The sequence below is a fragment of the Homalodisca vitripennis genome, chromosome 7, assembly GCF_021130785.1.
Source record: "Homalodisca vitripennis isolate AUS2020 chromosome 7, UT_GWSS_2.1, whole genome shotgun sequence".
In the NCBI taxonomy this organism is placed as follows: Eukaryota; Metazoa; Arthropoda; class Insecta; order Hemiptera; family Cicadellidae; genus Homalodisca; species Homalodisca vitripennis.
The window spans coordinates 59,898,998-59,912,854 of record NC_060213.1 but is presented as its reverse complement, the minus strand read 5'-3'; the positions used below and the strand labels follow the sequence as shown (position 1 = coordinate 59,912,854).

Genomic DNA, 13,857 nt, shown 5'->3' with positions numbered 1-13,857 from the left:
GAGTAGAAATAATATTACAAAACAAAAGAAATAAGTTAAGATACACATATTCAATAAAACAAATATGATTTAATACACCAACAGCTTTAAAATATACATTAAACTTAGGATTTTGGTTTAAAATACCAACAATAAATTTGTTTTAAGTATTAAACAATAAAATAAAATTTAATGGTGTAATAAAAACCATTGTTTTAATATTTATTTAAAGCCTAATCACAAAAACATATTAATTACCCTATTGTTTCAAAATAAAAATTGATAGGCCTAGTTCAAAAAATAAAACACTGCACTTTAACTGAACATTTAAATACAACCAGACAGAGAAACTAAGTTACCACTTATGAACCTCAGTGTAAATAACACTAATACATAGCAAACGGTAACATTAAAAAAGCAAAACTAGTTGCTGTTGTAAAACAGTTGAGGAAAACAATACATCACTAGCAGTACATAGTGGGCAGTAAATTCAGTTGATTCTTCAACTTCTACATACAGTTGCAATACATAAATATTTAGCCTACAAACCTGTTAAAAACAACAAAAGATTAATGACGCTCATGCTGTGTACTAGACATTATTACAACTATTAACATGTAAAATTAAAAGCAGGTCAGTTTGTAACCTGAGCTTGTCTCACTGTGCCGCATGACGAAAATACACTGTTTTTCTTTCAGAACTACCTATGCTTTAATTATGGATGTCAATGTCACTCCATCTGCACACATTCAAGTATTTTGTTAAGATTTATTGGAGAACACTTTGCACAGAGTACAATTAGAGGACCTGGTTTTTTATATCATTTAATTTAATTATTGATACATAATATTTATATTGAACACGAGACAATAAACTGATGATGTATCTACAGTTATAAAAACAATCATGTTTGAAATTACAATAAGTAGGCTAGTTTATTATACACAGTGATTATATCATAATAAAGGAACCTTAACGAGCAATCAAACAATAAGAACAGGAAATACCGGAACTACTTATACGTTTATTCGGTGTAGCAGTGATTAACTGTATTCAAGAAATGGTTTAATGTATCATCTCCAGAAAACTATTTATACCTCTCTTCTGAAATGGTTTAATGTATCATCTCCAGAAAACTATTTATACCTCTCTTCTGTACAGATACTCAAAGAGATGATCTGCAAGCAGACAGGTTGGCCTGCCACTTTTTAAACTTAGTTTCACGGCCCTCCATAAGCTTTCGACAGTCTGAGTATTACCACCAGTTGCCAGGTCTAATAAATTGTCACTACAATTGACAATTAAATGCACACAAAAAATTCACACAACCAAAAATATGCCTTCCACATGTCTGTAACTACGGTTGTTCACATAATGGGTTTACTGAGTAACACACAAACATCTTGAAGCCAAGAAAAAGCCGGTTTATCTTTTTTTTAAGCAATTACATAACTTGACTGTTATTTTGAATTTTAAAAAGTCACGTAAAATATCTGGTAGCCTATCAATTTACATTAACGTGACCATGGAAAGGTATGTTCATTTTTTTTCCTGAAAACTACAATTTTTCCTGAAAACAATATTTAAGAAAAAATTCGTCTGCAACGAAAATCAAAGGAGCTACGATTTTTTTTAAATCCTCTGAAAACTCCGTTTTTGACAGTTTCCTATAACTCCACGTCTGCTCAAACTCAGTAGAGCCAGATTTTAAAAACCGATTATCATACCAACAACGAGAAATTATCGTACTTTCATATAAAATAATCGTACCAAAGGGTATGTCCATGTAAAACAAGACAAAAATATTTAAAAAATATTTTTATGAAATAACCTAGGTTTGAATGTTTTCAGATAAAGATTATTCTGAGCAATGTTGGCAGCATTGGCTTTTTAGAGGAAAAATTTTATTTTTGTTGGTATTTTTGTGTTTAGTTTAACACCGGTTAGCAGAGTTCATTGATGGCTGTTTGTTAAGTCTCACATCTCAATTTTATAACTGATTATACATTAATCTAGAAGGTGGCCAGTACCAAGAAGCCATCTTCAGAACAAAAGCTAACTAAAAATATGCTTTTTTTTACATTTAGGTTTAAGAATTGTTCCTTCTATTAGGTTATGTTTTAAACCTTACTTCATGTTAACGTGAGTAGTTACCAAAATTACAGATTTTTCAAGTTTACTTATGTAATACACAACCAATAACAATAATAAAACAGATTCTATTTAAGAAAACTATTACAAGTATGGTACTATTTTTTTTAATTTTTAAATTTGTTTCATTTGCAGGAATTTCATATAAGTTTTTTTCTGTAACGTGAGTTACTGTAAAGATATTTATTCATAGCACTTTAAACAATGTTATATATAATGGAGTTAATACTAATACAAAACAAGCTCTCAACATAGTTAACCTCAAAACAATTAAATAATTATGGTAATATTTATATTTATATTGGTCAGAATATAATGCCTGTTTTAATTGTTCAAACAAACATACTTCTAAATATAAGTGTAACATGAGTTACCGAAATTTTGTTCCTATATTTTGGGTTTGATCTTATGATTTTAATAAATATAAAACTTGCATTTAACTTGGATAACCTTACCTTATAAGCTTATATAAAATCTTTTTATTCAGGAAATTATTATTTGATTTATTAGACCCACTTCAAGTACACACCAAAATGTTGTAACGTGAGTTACCAACCTAGAAGTGAGTTCTCAAGGTAACCTTTGTCTTTTATTTTGGTTACTAAGTATTCCCCAAAATGTACAGGTCTGGGTAGTTTAGTAGGAGGTAAGATTAATATTAAGCCTAAAAAATTAATCTGTAATATTTTAAGATTAAGAAATAATCTTCAAACTTTTCTCTACTAAGCAAGAAAATATATGAAGTGCCTGTTAATGACCCAATTATTCCTTCGACAAGTAGTGGTACAGTAAAGAAATATTCTATATATAATCTGGTGCACAGTGATGACTCTGACCTTTCTGATGAAGAATCATCCGTTTCGAGTGTTTCTACTGAACTAATTAGAAAAGCAAGCATCAAAAGTGGAGCTTTTGTCCTTGTGCAATTTTCAAGTGAAAAAGACTCTTTGGTTACATTTAATTATGTTGCTATTTGCCAAAGTTGTAAATTGACAAGTTTGGAGACATTGAAGTAATGTGTTTGAAAAGTGATAAAAACTGTTATACATTCAAACTGATCGAAAATGATGTTACTTTCGTCAAACTTGGAAAAATTTTGAGTGTTCTGCATCTTCCAGAAAATTAAAATGAAAGGTGGAAGATATAGCCTATTATTATTTATTTTAAAAACAAAATAAATATCAGAGAAAAAGTAAAAATGTTAGCTACACAGACTGTCTAACTGTTTTAAGCGTTAGTGGATATTCTTTATATATACAAGCCATGTAAAAATGTACTCTATAATTACCATAAAGTTATTTGATATTATCTTTTTATTCTTTCATAGTTGCGTTATAAGAAAAATACAAACTGGAGGTTATAGAACAGGCCTAAAAGCAAAAAAATATGTTGTTTTTAGAAATAATAAAACTTGTTTTTTACACACTGGTAAAAAGTTGTACCTATTTTTACAATTAAAAACAAATATTTAATTATGCCAAACTAAAATAATTAAGTGTAATGATACTAAAGTAGTTATTAAACACAATTCAATATATAAAAATTACATAACAAAATTTATTTCTACAAATAAAAAATGTCCTTAGCAAAGAGACACAATGTAACATGAGTTACTGTAACGTGAGTTACTGTCAATTAGGTCAATAGTAATATTATTAAAATTATGTTTTTTCAGTTCTTATTGTTGTAGTTGTCACAGTTTAAACTACAAACTCTTGAGCCAATCTTAAGTATTTAGATTTAAGAAAATTAAACATTTAGGACAAAAGTTGTTTCATGTTAAAGTTTTGCTTTCAAATTATGACGTCCTTTTTGTGTAACATGAGTTACCGAAACTAGAGAATTTATTATTACCTTAATTATTAGTCTCAGGAAGTTGAAATCTGGCCAATGTGTATTATAATTCTTGCTTAATACTGCAAGATATTTTTGCTTAATATTATGCTTTAAAAATTAAATATGTTTCAACAAAATAACTTAGGACCCATGTTGGAAATGTAACGTGAGTTACCATGGACATGCCCCAAACACATTTAATGAAAAAGTATGTTATGTTCGTATAATAAATTATGTTATAATTAACTTTTGGTTTGTTACTTGCATAAATTTGTCAAAAATCTTTCATGGTACTATAATAACTACCCATCGTGTATCTTACAGGCGCATAAAATCAATGAAATTATCGTACCTTTACGATAATTATCATACCTCTGGCAACACTATCCATATTTGACACTTTGGTATTACTTGGTCAAATAAAGAAGGGACGCCATTTTGAACTACCTTTGTTCCTCCACGTCTATTCTTAACCTCCTAGTTCAGTAGTGATAATGGCACACCTTTGTGTTGGATGTTCGGTATCTCACGTGGAAGCAATTCGTAAAGACGAGTCTGACTAATACGTTAATCCTGTCAACGATGCCTGCCCGCTGAGCACTGCTTGCTCTTTTAGAAAAAAAATTAACTCGAGCTCGCAAAAGTCGAATCCCAGATCACGTGATGCCCCTGCTCCTTAACGCAATAATGTCCGAAAGGCATCAATATAATACAATAATATACTTTCCCCCCAGTTCATATGCACCTGTGATAATAATACTTGGCTATAAATGCCCAACCCATGAAAAAAAGTCCATTTTCCATGGTCAAGCTAATGTAAATAAATACCAAATATCTGTATTACCTGAAAAAGTGTTTACAGTTGATACAATATTCACAGATGAAGTTTAACCTTGCAATCTTATTAAATCACATGAGTCTTGTGTATAACACCAGCTAAAAAACACAGGCTAAGTATCTATACGGCAAAAGACCATTCAACAATTAAGCTTGAAATACACCATTCACCTCTGCGATGCATACTTATACAGCCCACCCCATTACTCCAAATGAGACAACAGCGTCTAACTAAAAATCATACAGAATTTCACAACCGATAGGTGTGATACCCAATAGATGTTGTTAACGTAAATTAGCATTGAGAATTGCAAGAAATCAATAATTCCTACAAGTCATAAATATCATATTTAACTTACTTCACAATGTTCTAAATTTGCCTTCAGATTTAAACTAAAAAAAAAACTAATAAACAAAATAACAACTTTTTAACCCAAAGCAACCATTTAGGTTTTATCATAAACTTTGTTTCTATTTGACAGTTCTGTAGGAACTCTTATTTTTCTGTAGTCTAGGTTAAACTATCCATATAAAACTACTAGTAGGCTACTAACAGAATTACTTTAAGCCATTAAAAAATAATATCTTTACTTACCTAGTCTCAACTCCCCGAAATTGCCACATCCTATTTTCTTCCCTACTCTAAAATTTGGTCCAACCATAAGAACTCCTGCTGAGCTAGAGACACTATGCCGACTGGAATGCATGGCGCTTCTGGTAGCTAGACTTGATCTTCTTTTAGCATTAACGTCACCCGTTTCTTTATCTTTATTATTTTCTCTAGGATCGCGTTTCTGCATAATGTGAAAACTTGTCAATTAAAGCAATACTGATCAGCACTCCAAATGGCTGCTTTTCAGATAGGTAGGACCCGGGCCCAAACTACTCGTGATTTTGCAAACCATTTTACATCACGATATTTCATTTGAACACACTGTAACTGCACAAAATCTTTAGCTTAACATATACACTTTCACATCACTCCAATTTCACTCAAAAAACACATCATCCGAATTTACAAGTAAATTTCGCGCAGGACACAATATTCCAACACCAACACCTCCATCATTATGTTCTTGTTCTTTTCTTCTTCACAGTTCACATCAATTCTTACCACCCCTCTCATATGTTCGCGGAAGGATACTGCAATGCAAAAGTTAGATTAAATATAATAGCAAGGTTAATTTTCGACCGTCAATAATAATTTGTATATTTATATTATACTTTTGTTGTTATCTTGTGATTTCATGATACTATTCGATTTAATTTTTACTAAAACTTGGGACTATTTCTCTACCAAAGTAGCAAACAGCTGTTCACACGCACGCATGAGCAATCTTTTTGAGCTGTTTGCAGCATAGTATCCAATCAAACAAAATTGAAATATCATTTTAGTTAATTTCCTACAGTGTGAACAGGTATTTTAATGTTTTAGTATTCTAGAGCACAGGAACTTTGTGACCATTGTGAAAAACTTTGACATCAAAAGAACTAGAAGTAAAAAAGATGCTGACCCTATTCTTTATTTATTTAAACGGTATCGCATTACATAGACTTGATATAATATTGTGAAGTTTAACAAACAGAACAGGTTCAAACTTAACACCAATAAATTACAACACATTTGCAGCAAAGTAATCCAGAAGAGAAGCTAAAGTGCTTATAGCATAAAATAAAATATTAACAAGAGTCAAAATTTAAAATAGCAATCATGTAGAGGTGAAGCCACGATAATTTAGTCAAAACTACTTAATAGAAAAAGTAGGTTAAAACTAGTGCAATAAATTATTAAATGAACAAAATAAGGATTCTCAGGACAAAAATAATGACAGAAACGAGAAACAATAAAAAAAACTTGGGTAACAACAACAATTAACTTAACAAAAACAGCAGGTAAAATTGTTCGTGTTGAATACGTCTCTCGCTCCAACAAAAGAAAGAATAATTTAGCAACTAAACAACGATGAAGGGAGAAAATGAAAGTTAAGGCTTCGGGTGACGTCTGACATTCCCTGTAGGCTCCCAACGACTGGCCGAAGATGTCAGCATTGCTCCCCAGCTCATTGGCGGCGCTGAGAAGACGAGGAATACATTAGTACCTATTGGGCTTCAATCGTTTAGCGATTCTTGTTGATTGTTTTTTTTTATCTTTGTAATGACATTTTAGTATGGCCTTAGACACGTGCGTCACTCCAGCGTGCTATTTAAATGAATTTCAGGGTGTACGGTATTGAGATCATTTTGCATTAATTAAGAGATATTTATTTACAAAGAAAGATATCACTTCCTGTGAAAATGGAAGAAAAGTTAATTATTTCATGTATGGCTGTCACCTCCAATTACTTGTTGCATTATAACTTACTAGAAGATAAATTTCTTCAACGCGCATTGTCGGAGTTACTAACTTTAATATTAATTAAAACCATAGAGATAAACGGATCTGTACACATTCCAAAGCACCAATTTATCCCACGTTATTTGGATAACATCAATTACATTACAATGAAAGAATATTTTATTTATCTCTATAACCTTTTTATATTTAAATCCAACAAAACATTTCTCAAAACAATGTATCACACGTAAAAAGTTAAAATGTTCTCAAAATAAGAAGCATGTGGAGCGAAAAGTATAAATGTAAATCAAGATAGGAGTGACAGGATAATAGGATTTCGGACATTTGCCATCATTATATGTTACGAAAGGTATAACACAACGTTTCAAAGATTGGAATTTATCCTATTCGTCAGCTGGGGGAGTACGGCACATCACTGGTCACCACAATATTTTTTTATTGAGGTGCGATTCATAGTAGTATTTAAGACATAAAGTCCTGGGGAGAAAGGGTGGATACTACCACACAGGTATGTGTTGAAAATTCTTGTTATCAACTGTTAACATTGACGTTCACCACTTGATGTGTTAATTTATCACATGGTAAAATCTTACATGGTTGTACTCAGCTTCTTTATGAAACTATTGATTCTGATATTTTTTCCGTTGTTACTATGACGATCCATAAGAACAATATAAAAATATTCTGTAAGCTTATCGAAATCCCATGAAGTTGCATGTACTACCATTGAAATCAGGGTTGCTTATGTAGAAATAAAGCGTCATGGAATATTACAGTATACAGATCTGTTCGTTTTTGAGATATGATGTGGACAGACAGACTTATTATAGACAACCAGGCAGATATGAAATGTTCTCACTCTCCCAAGTAATAGGTTTCGCTAATGCTCATACAATAAAAATACATACACATTAACATAATACATACATACATATATTATTCAAACTACACACAGTTTAAAATAGCATTATACACATATTTAAACAAAATAAAAGAAACAAATCAGTGGGGCTTACTAGGAACTTATAAACCATAGCATATTAAACATACGCTATGGTTTATAAGTTCCTTCAGGAGGATCCGCTCTGTAGAATGTGTGATGGCAGGATGAAACTGCCGAACACTTGCTCTTTGATTGTCCTACAATAGCAAGAGTGCGGTATGCCATCTTTAGTAGTTTGAACAAGGGTGGTGAATTTCCCCAGGAGGACCTTATAGGTTGTTTTCGGCGGTTTGTGGAAAAGCTGAAATCATAGACTGGTAGGCCTCATGGTGTGCTTCCGGGGTGTGCAAAAGGCCCTTGAGCCTTAAGTGCATGAGAGTAGGCCACCCCATAGAAGAAGAAGAATATACGCTATTCAGTTTAACTTGTTCCTCTACCGACACTTGTCTGTGTGCAGTCAGTGTTTTAGAGAGAGTGTTGGTGTTTTGTGTACCAACTGAGTTTGTGATATTTTAGTAGATACTATAATCGAGCTTTAACATTGAATTGGCACTTAATTTAATTTATAAAAGAACAAAATTCAGGTGTTTTATAGAGACAAAGGTATTACACAGACACATTACAATTCCCGGTGTATATTCTGTTGCTGTATAAAATGCGATATAAACGAAATTGTGTTCGTTAAGCACTTTCATATATTGCAGTAAAACATTCGTGTTAATACAAATTACTGTAAAAACAATTGTCAGACGCATGTATAATTGTAGCTAATACAGTCCACATTCGCTAACGAAGGGTGCGGAAGGTGAAGACACTCTTGATATCAGACACTACGCCGCTTGGTAGACAAGGTGTTAAACTATCGCATCTGTAGTTAAGCTAGCGAAAGCGAATAACTACACTAACTGGTTTTGCGAGTTCCACAATTGTTTACTCATGGTTTACTATATGAGATATACAATAAGACACACATATTTTGAAGAGAAAAAAAGTTTGTATAGAGAGTTTATCTGAAATAAAAATTTCAGTTAATTTAGACAATCAAATAATACGACAACAATTCATTTTGTTTCGCAACTGTACACTATGTACTGTCAATTGAAAATTTCTGCGTTAGATATGTTTAGACTGTATAATATGTGCCAATATTGACACTAATATTTACACATAAATTGAACTTATATTTTAAACGATCTCCTTGTCCAATGACGCATTGTGTTGGCTTTTATTCATTAAAAACATTTTATCAGATACCACTGACTCCTTCTTGTATTGCTTAAAAGACAGTGGAGATCAATAATTGGCTGAACTTTAGCGAAGCCTGAAACTCGAGAGCCTGTTATATACTAACACGGACATGATTTACATTCTTGTCTTTATTTTTACTATAATATCAACGTGATTCAGTTTTTTTATCGAACTGGTTAGGCGTTAACTTATTATAACATTACGTATATTTTGGAAATAAACTGTCTATTCACAACGAAAATTAAGTAAAATTTTAATAATTACCAGTTGTTATAAACACTCTCAAATTTATATTTACATCATTTAGATTCCAGTCTTGATTTTAGTTAAAAAGTTAAAATAAAATAAAGACCCAGAGTTTGAGGGTTTTTTTTTTAAATTAAACTGGTTTGCTTATATAGTTATAGCCAAACAATTAACTATACATTTTAACTAACATACACAATTAGATATAAGATCTCAATGTATACCATATACTGTCACAGTAAATATGATCGATATCATCTATTTATTATTCGATTTTAATAATTGTTGTGTCGTTAGATTTGTGATAAAAATCTTCTAAAAACTGTAATTCTTGAGAAAAACTGCAGGTTTTTAAGACATTCATAGTTTAAAAGTTTAAATGGCCGCCATTTTGAAAATATTAAAGATTTTTTTATTACATTTTTCTATAATTGGCCTTGTTATTATTAACACTTGAACCAAATTTGGTATAATTGAACTTATTAGTTTTTAAGATATATTTTTATAAAAACACATACAGACACTCAAAATGGGAAACTAGCATCAGAGACCCATGCTCACATGGTGAAATATTTTTGTCTTGACTAGAGCAATAACGAGGTATAAGTTTGTCCAGAGAGTTACGGGACACCCTTATATAGCTATAACTAAAATAAGTTAATAACTTACCCAATCTTAATTCTCCAAAGTTTCCACTGCCAATTTTCTTCCCCACTCGAAAATTGTGTCCTACCATCAAAGGGTTCGGGGTTATAGATCGGGCTGTGCTTCCAATGCTCCCCGTGAGATGTCCGGCTTTATCGTGGCTTGGACCACGGTTCATCGTAGTAAAATTTATTTACTAAGAGATATATGAAACCACCTCTTGAGTCTACACATTCCAAATATAATATATATGTAGCTAACTACAGTATATTCCACTACATTTTACATCTTATAATTTTCACTATTCAAATTGGTTAAGTCTGTCTCCAAAGCAACGTTACTAAATAAGATTTACGAGGACACAATTATTTTCTTTCCAAAGTGAAAGATAATTCCGAATGATTACTTTAAATTAATTATTTTTTAAGACAAGTGTAAAATATAGTTTTAACTGTAATTTATAAACAATTAAGTAAAGCAATAAAAGGCCACTGCCGCGTTCTAAAATTAATCATATGTTTTACTTTGATTTGAATAATATTTTATTTCAGTCCTTTAGATCACATATGGTGAGTTTATCGTACGTTTGTTTTTACGTCCAGATATTCTTACGAGGCTCATACGGTTGACATTATATATTTAGCTATTCAAGTAAGATATATATGTAAGACAAGATAAGATATTTATTGACCATTAAGAAATTATCAAAATTACAATAGGTCTCGTCAACAATTATAAAAATACTAATCCTACAAACAGAAGCGGTACACAGTTAATAAAATCCAAAAAAAGGAAACACACAACAAAAATGACGTATTGGCCTCTGGCAGATCCTCATAGTTCAAGTAATATAAACTATAATGTTAAACTACAATGTAAAATAACAAAACAATCTCAAATAACAATAACCAATAAGACAATAAGAGATGTAACATTTTGAAATTCATAACAAAGTAACACTTTAAATTAACAAGAATAGAGGCTTTAGATAAAAACAAATTTGGTAACAATGAACAGATAGCAAATAACTAAAACCAAATATCAAAATAAAATTATATTTATGCCTATTAAATTAAAAACCAATTTAATATTCAAGAAATTCGTCAACAGAATAGATGGGATGTATTTTAAGCTAATTAAACAGTCTGTCAGAGAACATCTTATCACATGTAACGTCTACCAGGCACATTGATAGCGTATTATACAATTTTGCAGCAAGTGTATTGTGATATTTTTGTGTCCTTGTCAATCTACATCTTGTTATATCAATTTTATTTCTAAACCTAGTATTGTGGACATGGACATCGGACCTGGAAGTTAAACTATTAATATATTTTATCACAATCTTAGTTACTTCATAAATATACAAATTGAAAACTGCCTGAATTTCCTTTTCCATAAACAAGGGCTTACAATGTTCTTGTAACAATGAGTTGGTCAAGATTCTGACAGCTGTCTTCTGCAAAATTAAAACATTTGCTAATTCCTATACCATTACCCCACACAATCAACCATACCTTAGAGTACTCTAAAAGAAGCATGGTGGGCCATTCTTAAATGAGGAGCAAACTTTCAAAACGTGTTTTGTCACACTCATTTATAGATGTTGGTAAATTGCAAAACACCTGTAAGTAAGTTATTGTGTCAAGTATATAAAGTGTTATATGTTTATTCGCACAATTATACAATTTCAAATGATTATCAAGCAGTAAAAGTCCTAAAAATGTTGTTGTTTAGTTTAAATTTGACTTCAAATGTAGGATAAAATGCCTTTTGAACGAGCAATATGGACAAAACACATTTTGAACATTTGGAAACCGGACAATACACTTTTTTTAACACTTCATATAGGGTTAGAGTAAAACAGTATCGTAAATGGTACAAATAATATAATGTATTTTTTTATTTATACATTGTTGTTCCAGTAGTAGAAAACATAGCAAAGTAAAATTATTGATGTACCCTATTAGGAATTCACTCATTAAAAATGTACTTAACATTGCATAAAAAGCTTAAATCCTGACCGCAACATCTTCTTCCAAACATTCACAAAGTTCATCATTTTCATTACGTTCTTCAGTATCTACAACACTTTCTGAGCTCAAAATATTTTTGTAAAAATCAAACTGATCTCCTGGTAACGTTTTCCACTCAGGTCCTAACATGACACCTAACAGTTTGTTTACGTCTTTCTTTTTCTCATCACTTATACAGTGGTTGAGAGGAAGTTTTTGAAATTTCACGTTGTTCCTAATGGTTTCATCTTTAACACCTTTCTTGTATAATGGCAAATAATTCACATCCTCTTGGAAATGATATTGTTATAATCCCTTAACATTTACGGTTAACTTAAATTTTCGTTTGACTGTCCCAGTCTACTTTACAATTTGCTGTTCAACAATTGCATCCCTTTTGAAAAGTATTCTTTTCATGTTGCTAATGTTCTCCAAATTCTTAAAATAATTTGCTTATGTCGATTTATGCCAATCTTCACCGAGCTGTTTAACATCTCCAACAGTTTTATATAGGGTAACATACTCTCCCTGTGACAAGATTATGGGATTCTTACGAAGGTTTTTTTCAACGCGTCCAAAGACGCGGTCAGCAGATAAAATGCTGTGCCTGGTAAAACTGGTGTATGGATATGTGACTAAGCCAACCAATCAGCTGCACTGTATGGCTCACTCTGAAGCGATTGGCTGTGGGACAAAATATGCTTTGACCTAAACTGGTCAGAAGACAAAACACTTTTTGATCGAAAGTGTAATATTTGGACCTTATTTTATAATAGGAGAGAATTTTTTGTGATCGATATTGGCTTTTAAAGACCTTCCTTGAAGCAAAACAATTAATTCTCAATGCATAACCCATTTTTTTATTTTTCGGCACAAAACACGTTTTGAAAGTTTGCTTCTCAAATAAACCGAAGGAACATTTTCCTTCAAATTACACAGTAAAAATATAACCCTAGACAACTTCTTACACACAAACTCAATATGACAATGTAGATGCCCACAAAATTTACATTCTCAGAATATTTATCAGACAGATATGCATTATTCAATGACACAATCATCTTTTTAGTTTTTTTTTTTCAGCATTTAAAACAGACCAGTGGCAGTAAATCAGTTAACAGCTTTGTCAAAACTCCCCTAAAAGGTTATGTTCAAGAGAATGAATGTTCTTGCGGGAAGAAACCAAATAGGTATCATCTCCATACACAGTGGAAAGACCAATCAACATTACAAGAAACATCATTAATTAAATTTAAGAAGAGCACTGGCCCCAAAATTGAGCCTTGTTGGGACACCTTGGTTCTAATATCATATATCTCTTACCATTTACCTCAACCAACTGTGTTCTATTACTAAGATATGACACAAAAAATGTAAGTTCACAATCTTTGAGACCATAATAATGCAATTTCCTAATAAGAATAATCATGTGCCACACAGTCGAATGCCTTGTTCAGATCATACAGTGTAACCTAAGCGATGCGCTTCTCCTCCAAAGCTAAGTGCAATTGTGTCACAAGACTGTTGTCACTATTGTGGAACGACCCTCTCTGTAGCTAAATTGATTATCATTAAACAAATTAAATTCTTCTAAATAACTA

The 13,857-nt window shown here is 31.5% G+C and overlaps 2 protein-coding genes across 5 annotated transcripts in view; both read right to left on the bottom strand.

Moving 5' to 3' along the window:
- LOC124365890 (casein kinase I) overlaps positions 1-5,880 on the bottom strand; it is a 173,284-nt gene extending 167,404 nt beyond the window's left edge. Inside the window, exon 1 of one of the 4 annotated variants that reach the window (XM_046821999.1) lies at positions 5,399-5,880. In XM_046821999.1, coding sequence (XP_046677955.1) covers positions 5,399-5,603 — 205 coding nt within the window. In that variant the 5' untranslated portion in view covers positions 5,604-5,880. The remainder of the gene's footprint in view (positions 1-5,398) is intronic. The other 3 variants (XM_046821998.1, XM_046822000.1, XM_046822001.1) reach the window with 3 other exon arrangements.
- LOC124365892 (casein kinase I-like) lies at positions 5,812-10,744 on the bottom strand. The gene is made up of 2 exons (XM_046822003.1): positions 10,266-10,744; positions 5,812-5,946 (listed from the first exon to the last, which is right to left on the bottom strand). Exons 1-2 carry the CDS (start codon positions 10,417-10,419, stop codon positions 5,819-5,821), a joined length of 282 nt encoding a protein of 93 aa, XP_046677959.1. The 5' UTR covers positions 10,420-10,744; the 3' UTR covers positions 5,812-5,818.
- Positions 10,745-13,857: the final 3,113 nt, after the last annotated feature.